General features: G+C 39.0%; 1 protein-coding gene across 10 annotated transcripts in view; it reads left to right on the top strand.

Moving 5' to 3' along the window:
* Positions 1-18472, top strand: part of TFDP2 (transcription factor Dp-2) — a 51891-nt gene that overhangs the window by 24572 nt on the left and 8847 nt on the right. For 2 of the 10 annotated variants that reach the window (XM_086844982.1, XM_086844986.1), the window contains 8 exons: positions 1842-1945; positions 4812-4933; positions 6257-6304; positions 7469-7631; positions 8167-8310; positions 10376-10444; positions 12052-12203; positions 14804-14970. In XM_086844982.1, the coding sequence (XP_086701108.1) occupies positions 1842-1945; positions 4812-4933; positions 6257-6304; positions 7469-7631; positions 8167-8310; positions 10376-10444; positions 12052-12203; positions 14804-14970 (969 nt within the window). Of the gene's footprint in view, positions 1-1357; positions 1461-1841; positions 1946-4811; positions 4934-6256; positions 6305-7468; positions 7632-8163; positions 8311-10375; positions 10445-12051; positions 12204-14803; positions 14971-15466; positions 17240-18472 lie in introns of those variants that run through there. The other 8 variants (XM_086844983.1, XM_086844987.1, XM_086844989.1 and 5 more) reach the window with 7 other exon arrangements.

The following is an 18472-nucleotide window of genomic DNA, read 5'->3' as shown; positions in this document are numbered from 1 at the left end:
CTCTGGCACTACCTCACAAAAGGTGTTTCATAACAGAGCAAAGATTTACTGGGCAGGTGGGTTTGCAAGTGTAGGAGGTTTATATTTGTTTTTCTAGGTGAGTTACATGACTGAATAATTCATTCATTTTATTGAGCAGAGATGCAAGCTGCTTCTGAAGATGTTTTCAGACATAGATTTGCCTTTTGGAAAATTAATATTATGTAGTAGTATTACTGCATATGCCAACAGAAGCTATACAAAACATAACATTATAATTTTAACATTACAACATAACATTACAATACAGAACATTGGAACATCCTAGTCTCAATTTGTTTGTATTTCTCATATATCATATATCTGTCAAATATTTCTTATTCAGGTGAGAAGGTGAGACTTAGCATAAATCTACATATTTTCTACTTTTGTGCTGTAACTACAGAAGATAAGATCTTTTTTCTCTCACTTGTGTTGCCTCTGCTTCCTGTTGCACAGAAGTTACTTTGTTGAATTTATCATTTTTCAGTAACCTAATGGAAAACATAGGTATCCTAAAATAAAATGTAGAAAACAAGACCGTGATTCAGGACCAAGTGAGAAAATAAAATTGGGCAGTGGAGGTGAAGAGGTGATGTGAACAGAGACAGGGGAACAGAGATGTGTAACACCACTGAGTCAGCTTGGGCCATGTGGGCTAAGCTGAGTCTTGACTGGCTCCTGTGGGAGGAGGGCTTGGTGCCTGTGCTGCTCTGAAGGGACCTGTCACCTCAGATGCCTTCAGCTGTGGTCTGCAGTGCCAGAGAACATTAGTAGCTCTCCAGGAACCAATCCTTGTCCTCATGACCCCAGCTAGACCCAGGCTGATTCTGGATTATCAGGCAGCGGCAGCTCTTCCTTATATTTGGTTGTGCCTCAGAGCCCATCCCTCCCCACACTGGATCAGGCTGTTGTAGGAAGGGGGCTGGTGTTTGATTGATCCCAGCTCTCCTGCTTTGAAGCTGTCACAGAGAAAGGAGCTGCTGCCACCACAGTGCGTGCTCAGGGCTTTGAGAGGCTTGTGCACAACAGTTTGAACACTCGGGGGGTAGTGGTGGTGCTGCAACAGTTTTGATTTAAATATTAATTCCAAATAATTGAGATACAAGATGCAATTTGGGATAGAGGAGGAGCAGCAGTATTTTGGGGCTATCAGCCCCCACACAGAGCTGCCCTTCTCTGGTAGACAGGATGACTTAGGTCCATGAGCAGTTTGGGATCACAAAGGTGATAAACATCTTGGGATGGGAACACACTACATTGGAGATGGCATGGGAGATTTTATTGTGACATCCAGCTGCCTGCTCTGTGACTTTGGTCATAGATGAGTTGTAAAGGCATCACTTTCTCCATCTGTACAGTGACAGGCTGTGGTTGGCTTACATCATCAATGACTGGAACGCTCTGGGACAGTCAGATGAGGAATGGTTAAGGCTTTGGAGGTTTATGGATTCATATTTTGTAAATGTGATTAAGATTGTAAATAGGATTTGTATGTTGGCTTCTTTTAAAAGTATTCTCATTATTTTCACTGCTAATGATGAGGAATGTCAGGCTGTGTGCTCTTTGTCTTAAGCAAGAATGAATTGTTTCTGGAAATAAAATACATGCCATTTTGAAAGTAAAATAGTGAAGGTGTAGTTTTGTGAGATGTCCATGTGACATCTGCTGAGAGGTCTGGAGGTTACATGATGATGTGTTCGCAGCAGATGAGACAACAAAGCCAATTCCAAAATGCTAGAATTGTGTGAGAGTTTGCCAAAGCGTTTTCCACAGGTTACTAAGGAAGTAATTTAAAACTGTCCTTTTACCGCCCTTTTTAGGTAATATTTCAGTAATCGCATTGCCAGTTTCCAGCACCAACTCTCCGACTAAGATTTTGCCAAAAACCTTGGGACCAATCAATGTGAATGTTGGACCCCAAATGGTAAGTTTTGCAACCCCAGCCTGTGTAACTGGCTGTGACTTCCTGGTGGTGTAAGACAGGAACACTCGAGGAACTTGCTGCCTCCTGCCTCAGCCACAAAGTGCCCCACCTGGATGGGAGGGTGCTGACCTGGGGGCACGGCAGGCCTGACATGCCAGAACTGCCACTCCCAGCAATGCTCTTGTATGTGCCCTTAGGGGGTACCTATCTTCTGGCTTTGAATGGAAATTGAAACAGCTTTACCAGCTGACATTTTAACTATTACTCAAAAATATATTAAGAAAAAGCCCTGATTATTGACACTCCTTGAATGTTTTAAGTCATGTTCTCACCAGTAAATCTCCAGCATTGTAAGAGTGTCTTTGATGTGTTGGTAGAAATTCTAAACTTGTTGAAATTACTCTTCTTAAAACTCTTTTCCTGTCCATGATAACTGTATGTGTATATTGATGCTCCAGGGATTTTGGATCTAGTTTTGAGAAAATTAGATTTTCTGGTGGTCAGAGAACTAAATAGGCAATGCTGTGAACAGTTTCTAGCAACCTGATACCTTCTTGCCAAGCACTCAGCCTGAGTGCAGAACCATTTGATGCATTTTGTAAAAATGGTGTTGGGCCTTTTTCACACGAGCAGTGTCTGCTGTTCTGTGGGGGGTTTGTCCAGCTGGGCAGAGGGGCACGCACATCACAGCCACCCCCGTGGCACTCCCTGCTCGCAGAGCTCTGCCCCCAGCACTGGCCAGGGGCTGCCTGCCAGGAGCAGCTCAGTGCATCAGCGCTGGGGCCTGTGCCCTGTGGCACTGCACTGGAACAGTTCTGCCACTGAGGATGCGTCCTGGCAGCGCAGTAAATAGCCCACAACAGGGAGAGCGCTCACTTCATGCAGTTCCTACTCTTCTGACTGACTTCTCAAGCCCTGCTTTTGGTTTCAATGAGCCCTGCTTGCAGTTCTGATTCTATAGCAGGTAGAAGTTGCAAAAGCTACTGCGTGATGCGAGACACACATTTTATTTTTTTTTTTAAATTTTTTTTATTCTTCTACTCAGATGCTTTGCAAGGACAGATCTATATTCAGAAAACATTTTCTTAAGAAATAGCCATTAACGCAGGCTTTCTGAGACACCCAGCTGTGTTGTGCCAGGCTGTTTAAAAGCGAATGCTCACGGGCTCTCGGCAGTGGCAATGCTAGCGCTCCCTCATCAGTTAGATGTTAGCATCTACCTGTGTCAGCGACGCCCTGCTTGATTAATTTACTTCTTTAGGCCTTATTTACCCGCAGTGGGTTCCATCCGCTGGGGCCGCTGCGGGTCCCTCGGAGCAGCGCAGGGGCCGCGGGTGCCGTGGTGCAGGAGCGGGCGGCTGCCGCTAGAGGGCGGCGCGGGCCGGGCCGGGCCGGGCTCTCGCTCGCCCCGGGACCATCGGCACCTGCCGGCCGCGGCCGCGCTCGCTCCGCCGGGCTCCAAACCATCCATCAGCCCTGGACGCCTTCCTGCCTCAGGCCGGAGCGGCAGTCAGGTGACGGAAGTGACACCTTTCCCGTGCCTTCCTGCGAGGGGTAAAGCTAGGCGCCTTTGGGTCTCCAGGATCAACCAGGACCAGAAATCAATACATAACCTGTACCTGTGTTTTGGTTTCTCTAAAATTCTCTTTTTCCTCGGTTCTGCCAAACTGTACATTTGCAAACAATAAATTAGATCAATGTATGTCTTTAAGACAAAATAGACATGTATGTAGTCACAACATGTACCAGGGGGGATGTGAAATAATGCTCAATGAGCTAGGGAGATGGGGAATTCTTCACATGCCATTTTTATGCTTTTCTAAACAATAATGATGGATAGCAAACAAATTCTGTATACTTATCTGTAGTTCATATATATATATATGCATATATATACACATACACTTGCAGTACCTATATATCTGCTGTGTACTTACAACAAGCATATACTTAAAACAGTTACCAGAGTGCCTTGGGATGCTTACACAGATGATGGGTAAGTTAAATAGTAAAGGAAACTACAAAGTTTAGTACAGTCACTACTCAAATGTTACTAATAAATGGAGTAAAGTAAAACAAAGTTTTAAAAATTTATGTAAGGTATAAGAGTAAAAAGCACTGTCCAAGCAGCTTTGGTATGAATCTTACCATAATGGAATCAAAATAATTAAATGTGGTTTATTTTAAAGATTAGATAATCAATACTATTTCACTTTAAATATTATTTAAATAATTTGGTGACCTACTTTGAAAAATTAACTGGAATGTGATTTAGAAGTCGAGACTGGGTGTCCTGGTGTTAACCAGTGTACCTGCAATTTCACCTACAGTTTCACCAGATAAATTCTGTCTATATCGAAAAGACTTTACATTGAATTCTGTAGTCACAATTAGTTGCCAGAGTGCCTTGGGGTCTTGTGAATGCTAGAAACTGCAGGGAATGCTTTGCCTGCAGCTCAGATTGTATTTGGTATAGACAATTACAAGAGCCAAATTCATTGGAAAGAAAAAAAGGTCATATTGATTACATTGATCAAGAAGTTGCTTAGATGTACTCATGAAGAAACAACTAGATGTCTATAGATAGAGATACTATCTGCCATACCTAGGAATTATTTGGAATCATTTGTCTGGTTCTTGTCCATATGAGTAACACAGTAATACAGTACAATTAATAGGAAATTAGCAGCACTGTAATGACTTTACTGTATGAAGATCTTCTGATGCCATCTTTTCTGTATGTTATGACCACTTCTGGTACAGAATTATTATTACTTTTCTTAGTGCAATGCTTAGTATGAATTTTGGGCTGTAGTAACCTCTGTTTTCTTAAGAGAGCTGTGATTTTTATTGCTGAATTTTACAGATCATAAGCACACCACAAAGACTGACCAGTTCAGGGAGTGTTCTGATTGGGAGTCCGTATAACCCAACTCCAACAATGGTCACACAGACACACATAACAGAAGCTTCCGGCTGGGTCCCAGGGTAAGGCTTTTGTCTCACTTAAAGATGTCTGAGCATCTGTTCTGATCTTTTCCATTGCTTATACTGTTGAATCTATATGCTGACTTACAGTTTCTAGTTCTTGCACAACTAAATGAAGTATATGGCATGTGCTTTTCAGACTGGGAGGCACTTCTGATATCTGGAGCATGTGAACACAAATTATAAGCACCAGTCACTTCACTGTCTGCTTTAATTGTGGTTTCTGACAGTGTCTGTTTCTTGGTGAAAATGGAGAGTCACAACAACTCCTGTTAAAAGAAGCCTTTATTTTTTCCATTAGTTCGTGGTATATCTATGCAGCACTGCTATTAAGCACAGCAGCAGGTGCCTACAGGGGGAGATTATCAAAAACACTTCAACAGGCATTTAATAAATTCTAGTAGAAAACTTTAAATATAATCAGTGTAGTATTTTTGTTACTATGCTACATTAACAACAAGTTTCATGGGGTTCTGAGGTGCTCCAGCCAAACATGACTTTATCTCTTTTAATTAAATCTGGTCTTTACATTGTTTGTTGGCATTTTATCAGTACAGCTGAGCTTAGCTGTCTCAAAAGAGATGTTTGCCTCTTTGCCTCTGAAAAAGTAATATATTTCTGCATCTAGATTAATTTTTCTAATCAGTGATGAATGTCAGTATTACCTTTATAACAACAGAGGTGGGAAATGGAGCATGTAGTAAAGAGCAGAAATGAGAGTGCAATGTTCGTACCTTGACTTTCTCCATTTTACTCTGTAAGCAAGGTCTGTCATAGGTTGTACTTCCCAATTACTGTATTCTCCTGCAGAGAGTCAATAAATTGCAGGCCTAGCCACACAGTTTTTAAGCTGAATTTTTTTGCTGAGTATGTTCATTTCCTGAAATACCTTTTGAATGCACTTAGTTCTGATTTTATTTAGGAAGGAGTTGTCAAAAATTACTCTTTCCCTGCAAATTTTGTGAAATGTGGAGGCTAGGCAGATGTTCTTTCAGCACCCAGAAGAGGGACAAACTCTACTGTCTGGTCACAGCTTGCTAAACCAAAGAATCAACATGCCCTGCTTTCTGAAGTGTCAATTCCTATGGTCAAAGCACGGTAAAATTTGGAACAGAATTTGTCTGGCAGTGAGCTTCAACAACTTCCTCCATGAGTCCTAACTACCTTGCCTCAAATTTTGTCAAGCTCTGTATGTTGTATTTTTCCCTTTCAGTAAACATGTAAGAGCAAACACTAGAACCAGCTAGGCCCCATATACAGTGATTTTAGTCATCTACAGATATAATGTTATTTTCAACTTAAGTTTGAATTGTCTTGTCTTAGGGAGCGAAAACGGACTCAAGAAATTATAGAGTCAGATTTTTCAGAAAGGTGAGTGTTACTGAATGTATTTTATGTATAGAGTCACACCTGGTTTACTTCAGATTTGCCTTTCAGAAAGACAACTGTCCAGTTCCTGCTTTCAGGAGTTTTCACTCCTTCACATCAAAGCTGTGTTGGGGGTTTTTTTAAGTCTGCTGGTGTTCCTTTTTACTTGTTTTTGTTTCTTTTACCTGTATTCTGTTTTCCTAAACACATTCACAATTTTGAAAACCATTATTGTTTTTTCAATAGTTTCTTTAGCTTTTTACTGCTGATGGGGGCCATTTTTCTGTAAAATAATAGCTCTCCCTGGAACACATTTTCAGAGACTAATTAAAAAAAAGAAAAACATGAGACACATGAAAACAGACACATGAGACTAATTAAAAAAAAAGAAAAAAAACCCCAAAAACAACACAGCTGAACTTTTTAAAGACTTCTGTTGAATTACGCATCCAGATCTAGTTTGTGTGATAAAAACAACTGCTCCTGGTTTGTTTTTTTTCTATTACCATTACCTAAGCTCTTGCTTTTCTGGAAGAAGGGGAATGGAAAATAACCCTGACAGTTTGCCAGTTCTTAATTTGGCACCTTAAAACCCAATGAATATGTACTTACTCTCCACAGAAGAGATTCTTGTATCTATTCTGTGATGGACACATCATAGGATAGATGTGTATGTATGTATATATGCTATGATGTGTATATATATATAGAGAGATATATTCTGTGATGGATACATTTTAATTCCCTTAATGACCAAGTTTAGTATCTCCTGCTGTATTTTAAATAGGGATGTCTGAGCCTTTCTATTTTAGGCACACACATCAGAGATCCACATAAACCTGGCTTCCAGGCACATAAGCACCCTGCGATTTCCTCTTTTTTTTCGTTGTTCTTTTGTGAGACCACCTGGAGATGAATTTAAAAATCCATTTTAAGCAGCTTCCCAGCAACATGTGTTCAAATGCTATCAATGTAGAAATAGTCAAAGAAGGGGAAGGGGCTCTAGTACACTTTTTTGCCAACTTGTAAGAAACAAGAAACTGATGCAGAAGATTTATTTTTCATTTAGATAGTCCAGTTTCCTGTGGCAAAAAGTAGACCTTTTGCTGTGCAACAAAGTAGCCTATTAACATTCAATGTATTAAAATAACGCTTTTCTCTTTTCAGTAAGAGAAGCAAGAAAGGAGATAAAAATGGGAAGGGTCTGAGGCATTTTTCAATGAAAGTTTGTGAAAAAGTTCAACGTAAAGGAACAACTTCATACAACGAAGTAGCTGATGAACTCGTTTCAGAATTCACAAATTCTAACAGCCACCTAGCAACAGATTCAGTAAGCAAATATGTGTTGAATTTTGTTATACCAATACAGATTTGTCTGTTTTATCATGGAATTCTGTTTCTGCACTGTCCTGACACAGTCTATACTCTCCTTAACTCCCACTTAACTGGTTCTCAAATATAAAGACTTACCCTTTGAAACATAAAAATATAGAATTAAGATGAAGAATTGAACTCCCTCTAAATTATAAACAAAGTAGAGGAATCCACTGACATAACTAACTTTAAGAAAAGCTACTCTTGTATATGTGGTCTTGTCAGGCTTTTTGACTGTGCCAGACTTGCCATGATGGAATTTCCTACAGAGATGCTTCAGGAAGGCCTGAAGCTTCCATTTGCAACCAAGCATGCTCATGTGGTATCCAAGGGGCATCACAGATGAAGGATCATGGTTTGACACCACTCTAACCAGAACTGCCATTTTGGCATTTGATCTTCTCCATGTCTGTGGAGGATGTGTTCAATTGCTTTTCCTTTTTTAATTAAATTCTTTTGTTGTAATTATTGTTGTATTGTTTTCTTAGCAGGCTTATGATCAGAAAAATATTAGACGGAGAGTTTACGATGCCCTCAACGTCCTGATGGCAATGAACATAATTTCAAAGGAGAAGAAGGAAATTCGATGGATCGGCCTTCCTACAAACTCAGCTCAGGAATGTCAGAATCTAGAGGTAAAGGGATGTACATGGGAAATTCTGTTTTGTTCACATGTTGTGATAATTGAGTTGCTCTTTAGAAGAGGGATTGTTTTCTCAATTTGAACCTGATTGGTTTTGATTCTTGTGCTCTATGAAAATACAAATTTTGATATTGGAATAAGCTGAAAAAATATGTTTGTATATACTTAGTTCAGTTTCATTTAGTATACATTACATTTAGTTTTTTAAAAAAGCCAAGCTCTTTACCTTACAAAAATGGACATTGATTAAATCAGGATTATTTTTAAGATTAAAGTCTGTAGTACCTTGGATTAAGCAGAAGAAAGTCAAAAGAAAGTTCAGTTATGCTCACAAAATGGTTCACATTTAAAGTTAGACCAATTCTCTATTAATATCTGTACTTGGAAATATAATTCAAAGGAAATTAAATTGAAAAATAATTCCTGCTGGAATGTCAAATACTAGTTATGAACTGCCAGAGAAAGCAAAAAAAAGTTACTACTTATCAGTTATTTCCATTATTTTTTCAGCAGGCTAAGAGTTACAGTGTTTTTTTACTGGGATGCCAGAATTTATATGCACAAATGTTGCCTGTCCTTCAGGCCAAATGTGCTATAAATAAAAAGCACAAGTCACTGTATTTATTGTAGCATGCTGTAATGGCTGTCTGGAAATACATCTCAGTTTGTGACATTTGAGCATTAGATATCTTAAAAGGTGGGTGGGTGCCTCTCCAGCAGCTCTTTTTGTGCAGGCTCATTTACATCAATTGTCTTTCTAGATGTGGTAAGAGAAAAGCTTTTACTGTCCTTGTCCATTACAGCAACTTGAAAAATACATCCATCCAAGGAGAATGTATGTGTTCAATCATTATGCTTCAGGATGTTTTTTAAATTCTGGATAAATCTACATTTTGTATGCATTCATGTGAATGCATTGTCTCCAGTATAGGTTATTGTTACAAATATGGAGCTTGAATTTCATGGTCTCATCTTCAATAATCATATGCAATTCACTGTTTCAGCTATAATTACACATGCACAAAATGGAAGCCAGGCATATTTTTCAAAAAATGTTGCTTCCTCTGACATAATAGAAAAGAATGTAAAACAAAGCTGCATTTTCATGGTGTGAAAATCAAAATTAATTTTGGTTTTAAAGCTGTATAAAGTGGCAACTGTTCTTACAGTTTAAATCCATAATAAGATTACCAGTACAAAAATCAGTGCAAAAGAGCTTGTTATATAGAAACCATGCCTGAATGACATGAAAATCTGTAAATTTTCATGATTTTCATGATAAATCTGAAATCTGTACTACTGCTTACTGGTTTGAAGAGTCCCAGCACAGAAAGCCATCTGAAAGGTGCATTTTAAAGTGTGTGAGGAGGGCACCACCACAAAGCAGCATTGTAAATAAGATAGAGGAGTTTGGGCCAGCTAAGTTTTAAAAGACTACACCTAGACTGCTGTACCTGTAGGGTCAGCACTGCCCTGTCTCAGCTCTGCGTGTCCCAGGTACAGCAGCTTGACCACATCAACCAGCAGTATTTAAATTGCTGCAAGAGACTGTGCTCCTGTAGAAAATGTTACCTCTACTCCTTGCTTTTGCTGCAGTCTTCTCAGTTTAATCGAGTCTCAAATAAAAAGTGGAGGTCACTTTTTTTTTAGTAAGATATAGGTGATCATAAGCCCAGCCTCCATGTATTTATGTCTAGTAGCTTGCAGCTAGAAGAACAGTGGGACATGCAAAATTCCAAAGGAGTGGAGGGCAGAAGGAAAAAAACCTAAAGCATCTCCTCCAGCAAGTGTTTGATTTGGTGCCAATTGGCACTCAGTGCAAGACAGAAGAGGCAGAATTGGAGGGGGGACATAATAGCCTCTTGTAGTAATCAAATCCTTACTGGAGTTAAAATTGTTGACAAAGAAAGACATTACAGTCTGCCAGACCTGTTTAATGGGGGAACTCTTATGCCCATGCAATTTGCCCCTGTTTACAAAGAAAGCCTGTTCAGTTTGGTACAGGGGAATGGACAAGGTAACTAAGTATCTTGATGCATTTGCATTTATCTTTTAAGATAGAAAAACAGAAGCGGATTGAAAGGATAAAACAGAAGCGAGCCCAATTGCAGGAACTGCTACTGCAGGTATATTTAATTTTAATTTTTTCCCCATAAATGAAAATATCAAGTGCAAATCCAACACATTAGACCCTCTGAAGTTCTTCCTAGATTTAACTAACAGCTGTGACATACTAATGAATGAAGTTTGACCTCTGTGACCTTTCTGGATTCTGGTAGAGGGACCTCTTGCTGACACTCTGTGGTTCAGTTTTGCCTGCTGTAAACCAGCATGCTCCATCTGTGTGCCACAAGCTTTCCTCAGTGTTCTGCTGAAGCTCTGCCAACCTCAGTGGGAATGGGAACAACTCACAAGTCCCCTTTGTTGACTCAAAGTTCCCCCAGAGCTACCCTGAGTCATTCTTCAAATTTTCTTTTGACCTAAGCTATGAAGTTTGTAACAGAACTTGTGTAAATGTGTGCAGAGTTGTTTTGGGGGATATAGACATATCTAGATCTCAAGAGTGGAAGGATGGCAAATCCAACACCTTTATCTTCTGTTGCATACCTTTGATATGACTTTTGGCTTTAATTGCTGAAATACATTTCAAATGCATCTTGTTTATAAAGTAACATTTTAAAAATATAGTTATGAGCATTCCTTAACATTCTAGTCTGTGCAGACTTTTAGTAGTTTAAATGTAATGAAATGATTTTATGAGATTACAGGCAATAAGGCTGTATTTTATTCCTGGTTCCACTACACTGATACAATTTTCATGTAATTGATATTCGCCAAAACTTTTTTGTTCATCATCAAAAGCTGTTTCTCTACTTAGGGTACAATTGGAATTCTATCTGTTGGACCCAATACATCAGCAGTTCCTCCAACAGTAGCATGAAATTACACTGGTGAAAATAAGGCAACTCAGGCCCTCTTTTTGTCCAAACATTGACAGAATTGACTCCCTTACTGTCCACAACTGTTTTTATTGCCCTGATTGTGTTGATTGCCAAAGGGTTTACTAGTCCTTTGGGATTCTATCCATCTTTTTCCCCTTAAATGGAAGAAGCAGTGCCTCAGGTGGGTAAGTACACTGACTTCCAGTCCCTCAAATAACATTTCCTAAACCCACACATTTTCATACACATGCAGTCAGATATAAGAAATTGGCAGGCAGTGAGTGGTGTCACAAACAGCACCTGCTTAATAACTTCCAGAGGAGAATTTCCAAACTAACTATTTTGAAAGAGAGAAGGTGGTGATGGATGAGAAGGGAAAGAGAATAAAAATTATAGATATGGGAAGTTGGGGAATTTTTGTTTCAGTGTAACTATCTCGTACCCTGAGGTAATTACACATAAAAAGTACCAGAGAAGACCTCTGACTCCAGAGCCTTTTCAAAGGGATTGGGGAAGCATCTCCAGCAAGCCTTACTGCTCCTCTCTTGTTTCTTCTCCAGGGAGTGTGAGGGAGGATAGAGTCAATAGTATATGTGCAAAAACTTGGTTTAACTTCTGCTCCTGGTGAGCTTCACTAGTGCCAAGAGGAAGGCCATAACTCACTTTTTGACAAAAGATTACTTAAGGTATTGAGAGTTAGTAAACAAGACCTATGAGGCTTCATTTCCTAGAAACACTAATGTCTGACCTTTCATTGTCAATGATAATTTTTTCTTTCTTTTGTTTTACAGCAAATAGCATTTAAAAACTTGGTACAAAGAAATCAGCAAAATGAACAGCAAAATCAAGGCCCTCCATCTTTGACCTCGACAATACAGCTGCCTTTCTTAATAGTCAACACTAGCAAAAGAACAATTATAGACTGCAGCATATCAAGTGATAAGTGAGTGTTTATGGAATTATTTTTTATCATTTAAATCTTGTTTTTGGCCTCGAATTTTTCCTCAAACAAGTGAGGGATTTTTTTCTAGTTTACTAGAAGTATTTATTGTATTTATATTTGCAGCTGTCACTTCAGGGGATTGTTTGTTTGGTTTTTTTAAATATTTAATGCAATTGCAGTAATAATATGAATGGGTTTATTAGCACTGCCTTACAATCTCTAGTTAAAACAGGCTGACTTTCACTGTTGTAAAAGGCCCTTCAGGCTGACATTTCAAAGAGCATTCACTGCACAGGAGAAATAAATGCATTAAACTATTTGCTAGGACAGCACTACATTTTAAAGCAGCCATGTGAATTCTTACTCTTAGTATGCTTAAAATGTACACAGTCAGAAACACAAGGTTATCCATGTGACAGAAAAGTAACATACTCCAGGTGATGATAAGAACCTTGAAAGTGTTTTTTAACAGCAAAAAATTCTTTGAAAGAAAGGATACAGACATTTGTAATACTGTCTTTGTGAGCAAACTGCTACAGTTGCATTCACATTAATCTGAAAATCTTCCAGTTACATAATTGTGGATGCTTGTGCTCTTCATCCTGTGAAAATATGGCTGAAGTTTGAGGTGCTGTTACGTTAATTGGTAATCGGCTCACAATCAGTTTATTAGCTGAAAATAGCTGGCTTTGCTCTAATACTGTAGATTACAGATTTCTCTCTGTGGTATGCAAATCCTGTACTGAACTTCAAGTCAATCACACAGCAAAAATAGACAGGCTCTAGTAACCCATGCACCAGCATGCAAAATGGCAATACAATTAAAAGTTGAATTTTTATATAAAATTAGACTGGAGTCCAATATATTCCAATATGACAAAACTTAGGGAATACACTCATGAGTTCAGCAAGTTGGAAATTTTAGGATAATTTTTGATTTAGCATAATTACAGCCTTATTCTATAGTCACACTAGAGAGGTCTTCCTGCTGTTTTAAACAGGACTCTACACTTAGGTTTGGAGTTGTTAAAAAGTTGAACAATTTCATACTGAAACTTCAGAACTGCTGCTTTGAGTTGCTAGAGATTAACCTGGCATTTGGGACCAGAGTAGCGTAACACACTTCTGCGCTCTCCAACTGTGTGAAAACATTCCTACCAAAAGTGAACACACCAAAATTATTGAAATTGTTGATACTTCAATTTATATAACTCAGCTTTGGCAATATGTCACCTGGAGGTCATTAAGTGTACAACCCAAATTAAGCCAGCTTTCCACTGTGGTTGTTATTTGTGCAACTAATTAGGGCAGTAGCAATAGGTAAACAGTGCCAGAAACTGCTGTTTTAACCACTGTTACACTGGTCTGCTAAATAAGGCAGTTAGCAAAGGTGGCGACTTACTGGGGAGCATTTGTGCTGCCTGACTCCATCACTGATCAGCTTGAGTGCTTGCTCTGCACTTGATTCCAGACTGAAAGCCACTTTTTAAAGGCCTTCTATTTTTCTTTCCTCTCCAAATAACATTATATAAAGCACCCATGTTAGTAAGTCAAATGAAGAACTAAGCTTACAGCATTAGCAACTCAAAATTGTATTTACAGAGGAATTTCTAAAGGAAAGTAATTGCTTGGAAATGCTGTACATATAATGCACAGGGTATTAGATTACCAACTGAAAATTCTGTGTATAAACTCAAGACCTTTCAAGCTTCAAGTATCAGGAAATGATACTTTCAGGTATCAGAAAATAAGTATAGAAAACAACCTAGCAAGAAAATTGACATGTGACATGAGCCTGGAGAGATAATGCAAGACCTACCAGTGACTTATCTTTTAGAGACTGTATCTCACAGATCGGTTGTTTTTCCAAGGATAAATGTTTTGTCAGCAGAAAAAGAGGTACTGGAGACTAAGCCTTATTCTACAGACCAGAATTGTTCAGGCTTTTAATACCTGTGATGACAATGTAAGGCCAGCCTAAATCCCCCTGCACTTCTTAAAGCTATCAGAAGTTTATATCTGAATTTATACTTTGATATGCAATTAGGAAAAAATCCCAAACATTTTGAGAGTCCTGCAGCAGAAATGGGTTGTGAACACATAGGACTCTGAACAGACTGCTTTTCTAGCTGCATCCAAAAAAGCAAAATTATACCAAAATAACTAGGTCAGTTCACAGGAGGAGTGTTGCACATTAGAACAAGAAAGTGAAATGTAAAAGCAGAAAAACAAAATAGGTTTTTTTGGTAACAGGGCTTCAGGTGACCTTATTGCCTTTAGTGCAAGTGAAGGTTCATGTTTAATAAGGCCTCCTTCTTCCCCTTTGAAACTACTTAGTGAGGTAGAAAATTTTAAAATTCGTTCCTCCGTTGGGGAAGTTACTTTAACTGGGCATGTGCCATTTTAAACCTGTAGGCATGCCAGTCACAGAAAAGAAAAAGCATTTCTTGCACCTCTCTTTCGTTAAGGACCCTTTACAAAAAACCAAGATTCTAGATGCTTACCTCAGTGCATGCCAAAACCATCAGAGAAAGAACAGGCAAGAAGAGCACAACTATGTTCTGTTCAGAATCATCTAACTTTTCGTTTTTCACATGCAGATTTGAATACCTCTTTAATTTTGATAACACTTTTGAGATTTATGATGACAGCGAGGTGCTGAAAAGAATGGGAATGTCCTTTGGGCTTGAAGCAGGCAAATGCTCAGCTGAGGACCTAAGAACTGCAAAATCACTGGTGCCAAAAGCTTTAGAAAGCTACATCACAGGTAAGTTAAATATCGTGCCTGATGAAATCCATAATCTTTCTTAACTGAAGCAAATTTAATTATATTAACTTTTGTATGTAACATTTGAGGGTTTGTGGGACTTAGTAGGGTTGGTACGTGAACCAGTTGTTTTACTGTTCATTTTGGAAGGTTTATCTTATCCTGTTGATGTAATGCACACTGATTTATAACAGTGTGATGTGTGAGCTGCATTATGAAGAAATTATTTCTTAAATAACTAAGTTGACACCCAGAACAAATTAATGCGTTAGTACTAATTTTGAGTAAATGAATGTATGGAGGAGCAAACTGGAAGAAGGCAGCTTTTCCCAGGCTGAGAAAAAGGAAAGAAAAAGAGCATCTTGAACTGGTTGGGTGTAATCCCTCAGGAGCCAGCAGGTGCCACCTGAGAACTAAGCTTCTCTAAATAAAGCAAGAGGCTCCAAAGACTTCAGGACAGGTGACCCAGGCAGCTTTTACCTCTCTGTTTGAACAGGTTGTGCTTAGACACAAAACTAGAACTCCTTCGGTGCTGCACCACTGGACTAGAGCTGCCAAAATCTGCTATCGCTTCCTGTGGTTATTGTCAGTGTGTTCTTCTTACTGTACCCGCAGCTTAAACTTAGTCCAGCATTTTCTCAAGTTTGTGGAGGTACTTTATCTGTAAAGGAAGTGCTACTCAATTAATTACTGCATACAGACCTTTTTTTTTTTTGAGAAAAGGAAACAAAGCTCTTGCTCTAACTTCTCTACTGCTATATAGAAATTAAAATTCAGTTACATTTGATAAAAGTAGTACATTTTAAATGGCTTAACATTTCAAACTACGTCAAATGTGCTTATGTTTATTAACACTTATTTGTGTTTTCCTGGTCCTCTTTTCCTGTGGGTTTTTAAATTGAGATTTCATATTATATTTTTGGTTTTGAAATTACACCTGAAGTCTTTATAGGTACAACAAAAAGAGAAGTTGAACAATCTTGGTTTGTTCTTCACAGCTTCATTCAACTCAACGTTATTTACCATGTGATTTATCACCAATGTAAAAAAGGGGAAAGGAGCAGAACTCATGTCTTTTAACAGTGTTGCAATGTTGAAGTTACTTTACTGTTCCCATGTGTCAAGGATCAAACAAAAATTTCTCTTTCATTTTAAGACTGCATTAATTTACCTCCAGAAAACAGGGTTTCCTTTGCAAAAAACCTGCCCATTTCTGCATTTTGACCCAGGTGCTTTCTGTGCGCTCTCCCTGAGCTGGTTCCAGGTACTAAACTGCAGGCATTGTCTAGCAAAGGAGCTTGCAACTATTAAACAAGTAAGAACTATGTAGCAAAGGGCTCCAACCAGAACCGTTCCAGTGGAAAGGCGGGAATTAGGTTGCTGTCTGAGCAGAAATATTCCACTACCTGAGACAAGCAGAAGCTCGTGGAACAGCAATCAGAGTAACATCTCCGTCTTTTGGGCTGTGCACATCTGACAGGCACTTTACACAAAACCAAGTCCCACCTTTGTTAGTTGAGTCCTGACTACTAGAAATGAGACTGCAGATTAAAAAAAAAAAAAAAAAAAAAAAAAAAGCAGGAAATAAAAATTCTGAGGTAGTAACAGTTGGGGTAACATCTCAGCTTATGTATCACACTAAGGCAGTGGGCAGACAAAGTGGTGCAGTTTAGGACTTGCTTTTTTCCCCTCTGTGAAGAAGTGCTCTGCTGTTTACCTGTATAATTAGCCATGACTAGAAAATGGGCTGGAGCTGGAACTTAAGAGCTAAGAGCACCCACTGCCTGAATGAGTTTGTTTAGATGTCAACAACACTCCCATGCAGCATTTGTACATTAATTGCTAAAGCTATTGAGGGTATTGCTTTAGAGCCTTCTCAAATAAAGTATAAATTTCTGTCACATGTATCTGCTACAAGATATGCCTAGTACATAACAATGCCATTATTAGATTGCACTGCATCACCTCGGGCAGGTTTATTCAAACTGCTTTCCCTGGTTTTAAGTGTAGCTATTAGTAACTGATGTACACTGCTAGAAGAAATAAGTATTTTCATTGTAGACACACTTCTGATTTTGACAGACTTTTCCATACTGGAAAGGGCTTCAGCTCCCCATCTTTCACCAACGTCTTATCCCTTGCTTCTCAGAGCCCACTGGAAAATTGTATTTAGAAATATGAGGCAATAAAAATACAAGGCAGGGATCTGCTTTTATGAACCACCTTTCTGACATGCTTCTACCTTGCTTTTCAAAAAGAAAACTAATGAGCTATTATCCAGAAATGTTAATAAACCACAGGCTTACTAGCAGTGTCTTGTTATTCTTCTGGAATACTAAACATGTACACACAGGTACACTCCTTCAAAATACCAGAGAACAACATTATGGCACAGCTTTATTAATCCAAATACAATGCAGTTGTTCCAAATGGTTTAGCCTTCTGCACAGACAGGAGGAAGCTGTCAGAACATGTTCTCTGTAACATGAAACCTGCATTTAGGGCAATCTCGATGAAAGACATCCAGTTCCATCCACGTTTAACTGTTCTCATCTATTCTGTCCTCACAGATCACCCTAAAACTGCCACTTGTTAACCTTTGCTGTCATGTTCCAAGGACTGCTGCCAGGAACAACACCCTTGCTAGCCTTGCTTTGTAACATGACATTTAAATACATTGCTGCAGCAGCTTCCCACAGCACAAACCAAGGTAGCCTGTGGATCCATCCCAGTGGATGGTGAGCCAATTAACATGGCTGTGTCAACCTGCTTAAAACAGCCCCTGTGCTAGGCAGCACTGCCAAATTTAAGAGGAACCAAAGCTTGACAAGAACACAGAAGGACAAATAGGAATGTACATGTAACAGCCACAGTTATTCCTCTTACCTGCTGGTATAGAACAATTCTAGATAATTATAGTAGTGCAGTCCCAGTTACTGCTACTGTGCTGTCTAAAACAAAGGCTTGATTAGGCTTAGAATTTAACAGTGAAGAATCTAATTTCTGATTTAATTCATCCAGTTGGAACCACATTTAAGTACCATGGAAAAGAACTAGACGGTCTTGATAACTTTGTGTTGAGATGGAATTTGGGTAGGCAAATAGAAATGCCTTGTCTAAGGAACAAATTAAAAACACACACCAAAACAAGAAAATCCTGTAAATGTAATTGGGTCAGTGGACTTGTTTTGCTGATTCTCTTGGCAGAAATGTACGTAACTGGAAACAACTGACAGGCATAACTTGTTAGGGAATTTGCAAACAAGTATTATGGGGGTTGTAAGTAACCTTTTCACATTCCTCAGGGAGCTTTTAACAAACTACCTCAAGAAATACAGCATTATTGCCAGACCATTTTAATTGGTCCCCCATTTCCTATCCCTAGGGAGGAGAATGCCTTGTATGTCTCATATGTGGTGTACAACAGGCTCTCTCCCCCATTCTTGGCACCAGCCCTCTGCCATGGGCTGTGCATGTCCACAGCTGCTGCCCAGCTCTGGCT

The sequence above is a fragment of the Cyanistes caeruleus genome, chromosome 10 (genome assembly GCF_971803275.1).
Source record: "Cyanistes caeruleus chromosome 10, bCyaCae1.hap1.1, whole genome shotgun sequence".
NCBI classification, from domain to species: Eukaryota; Metazoa; Chordata; class Aves; order Passeriformes; family Paridae; genus Cyanistes; species Cyanistes caeruleus.
This window is presented reverse-complemented; position numbering and strand designations above follow the sequence as displayed.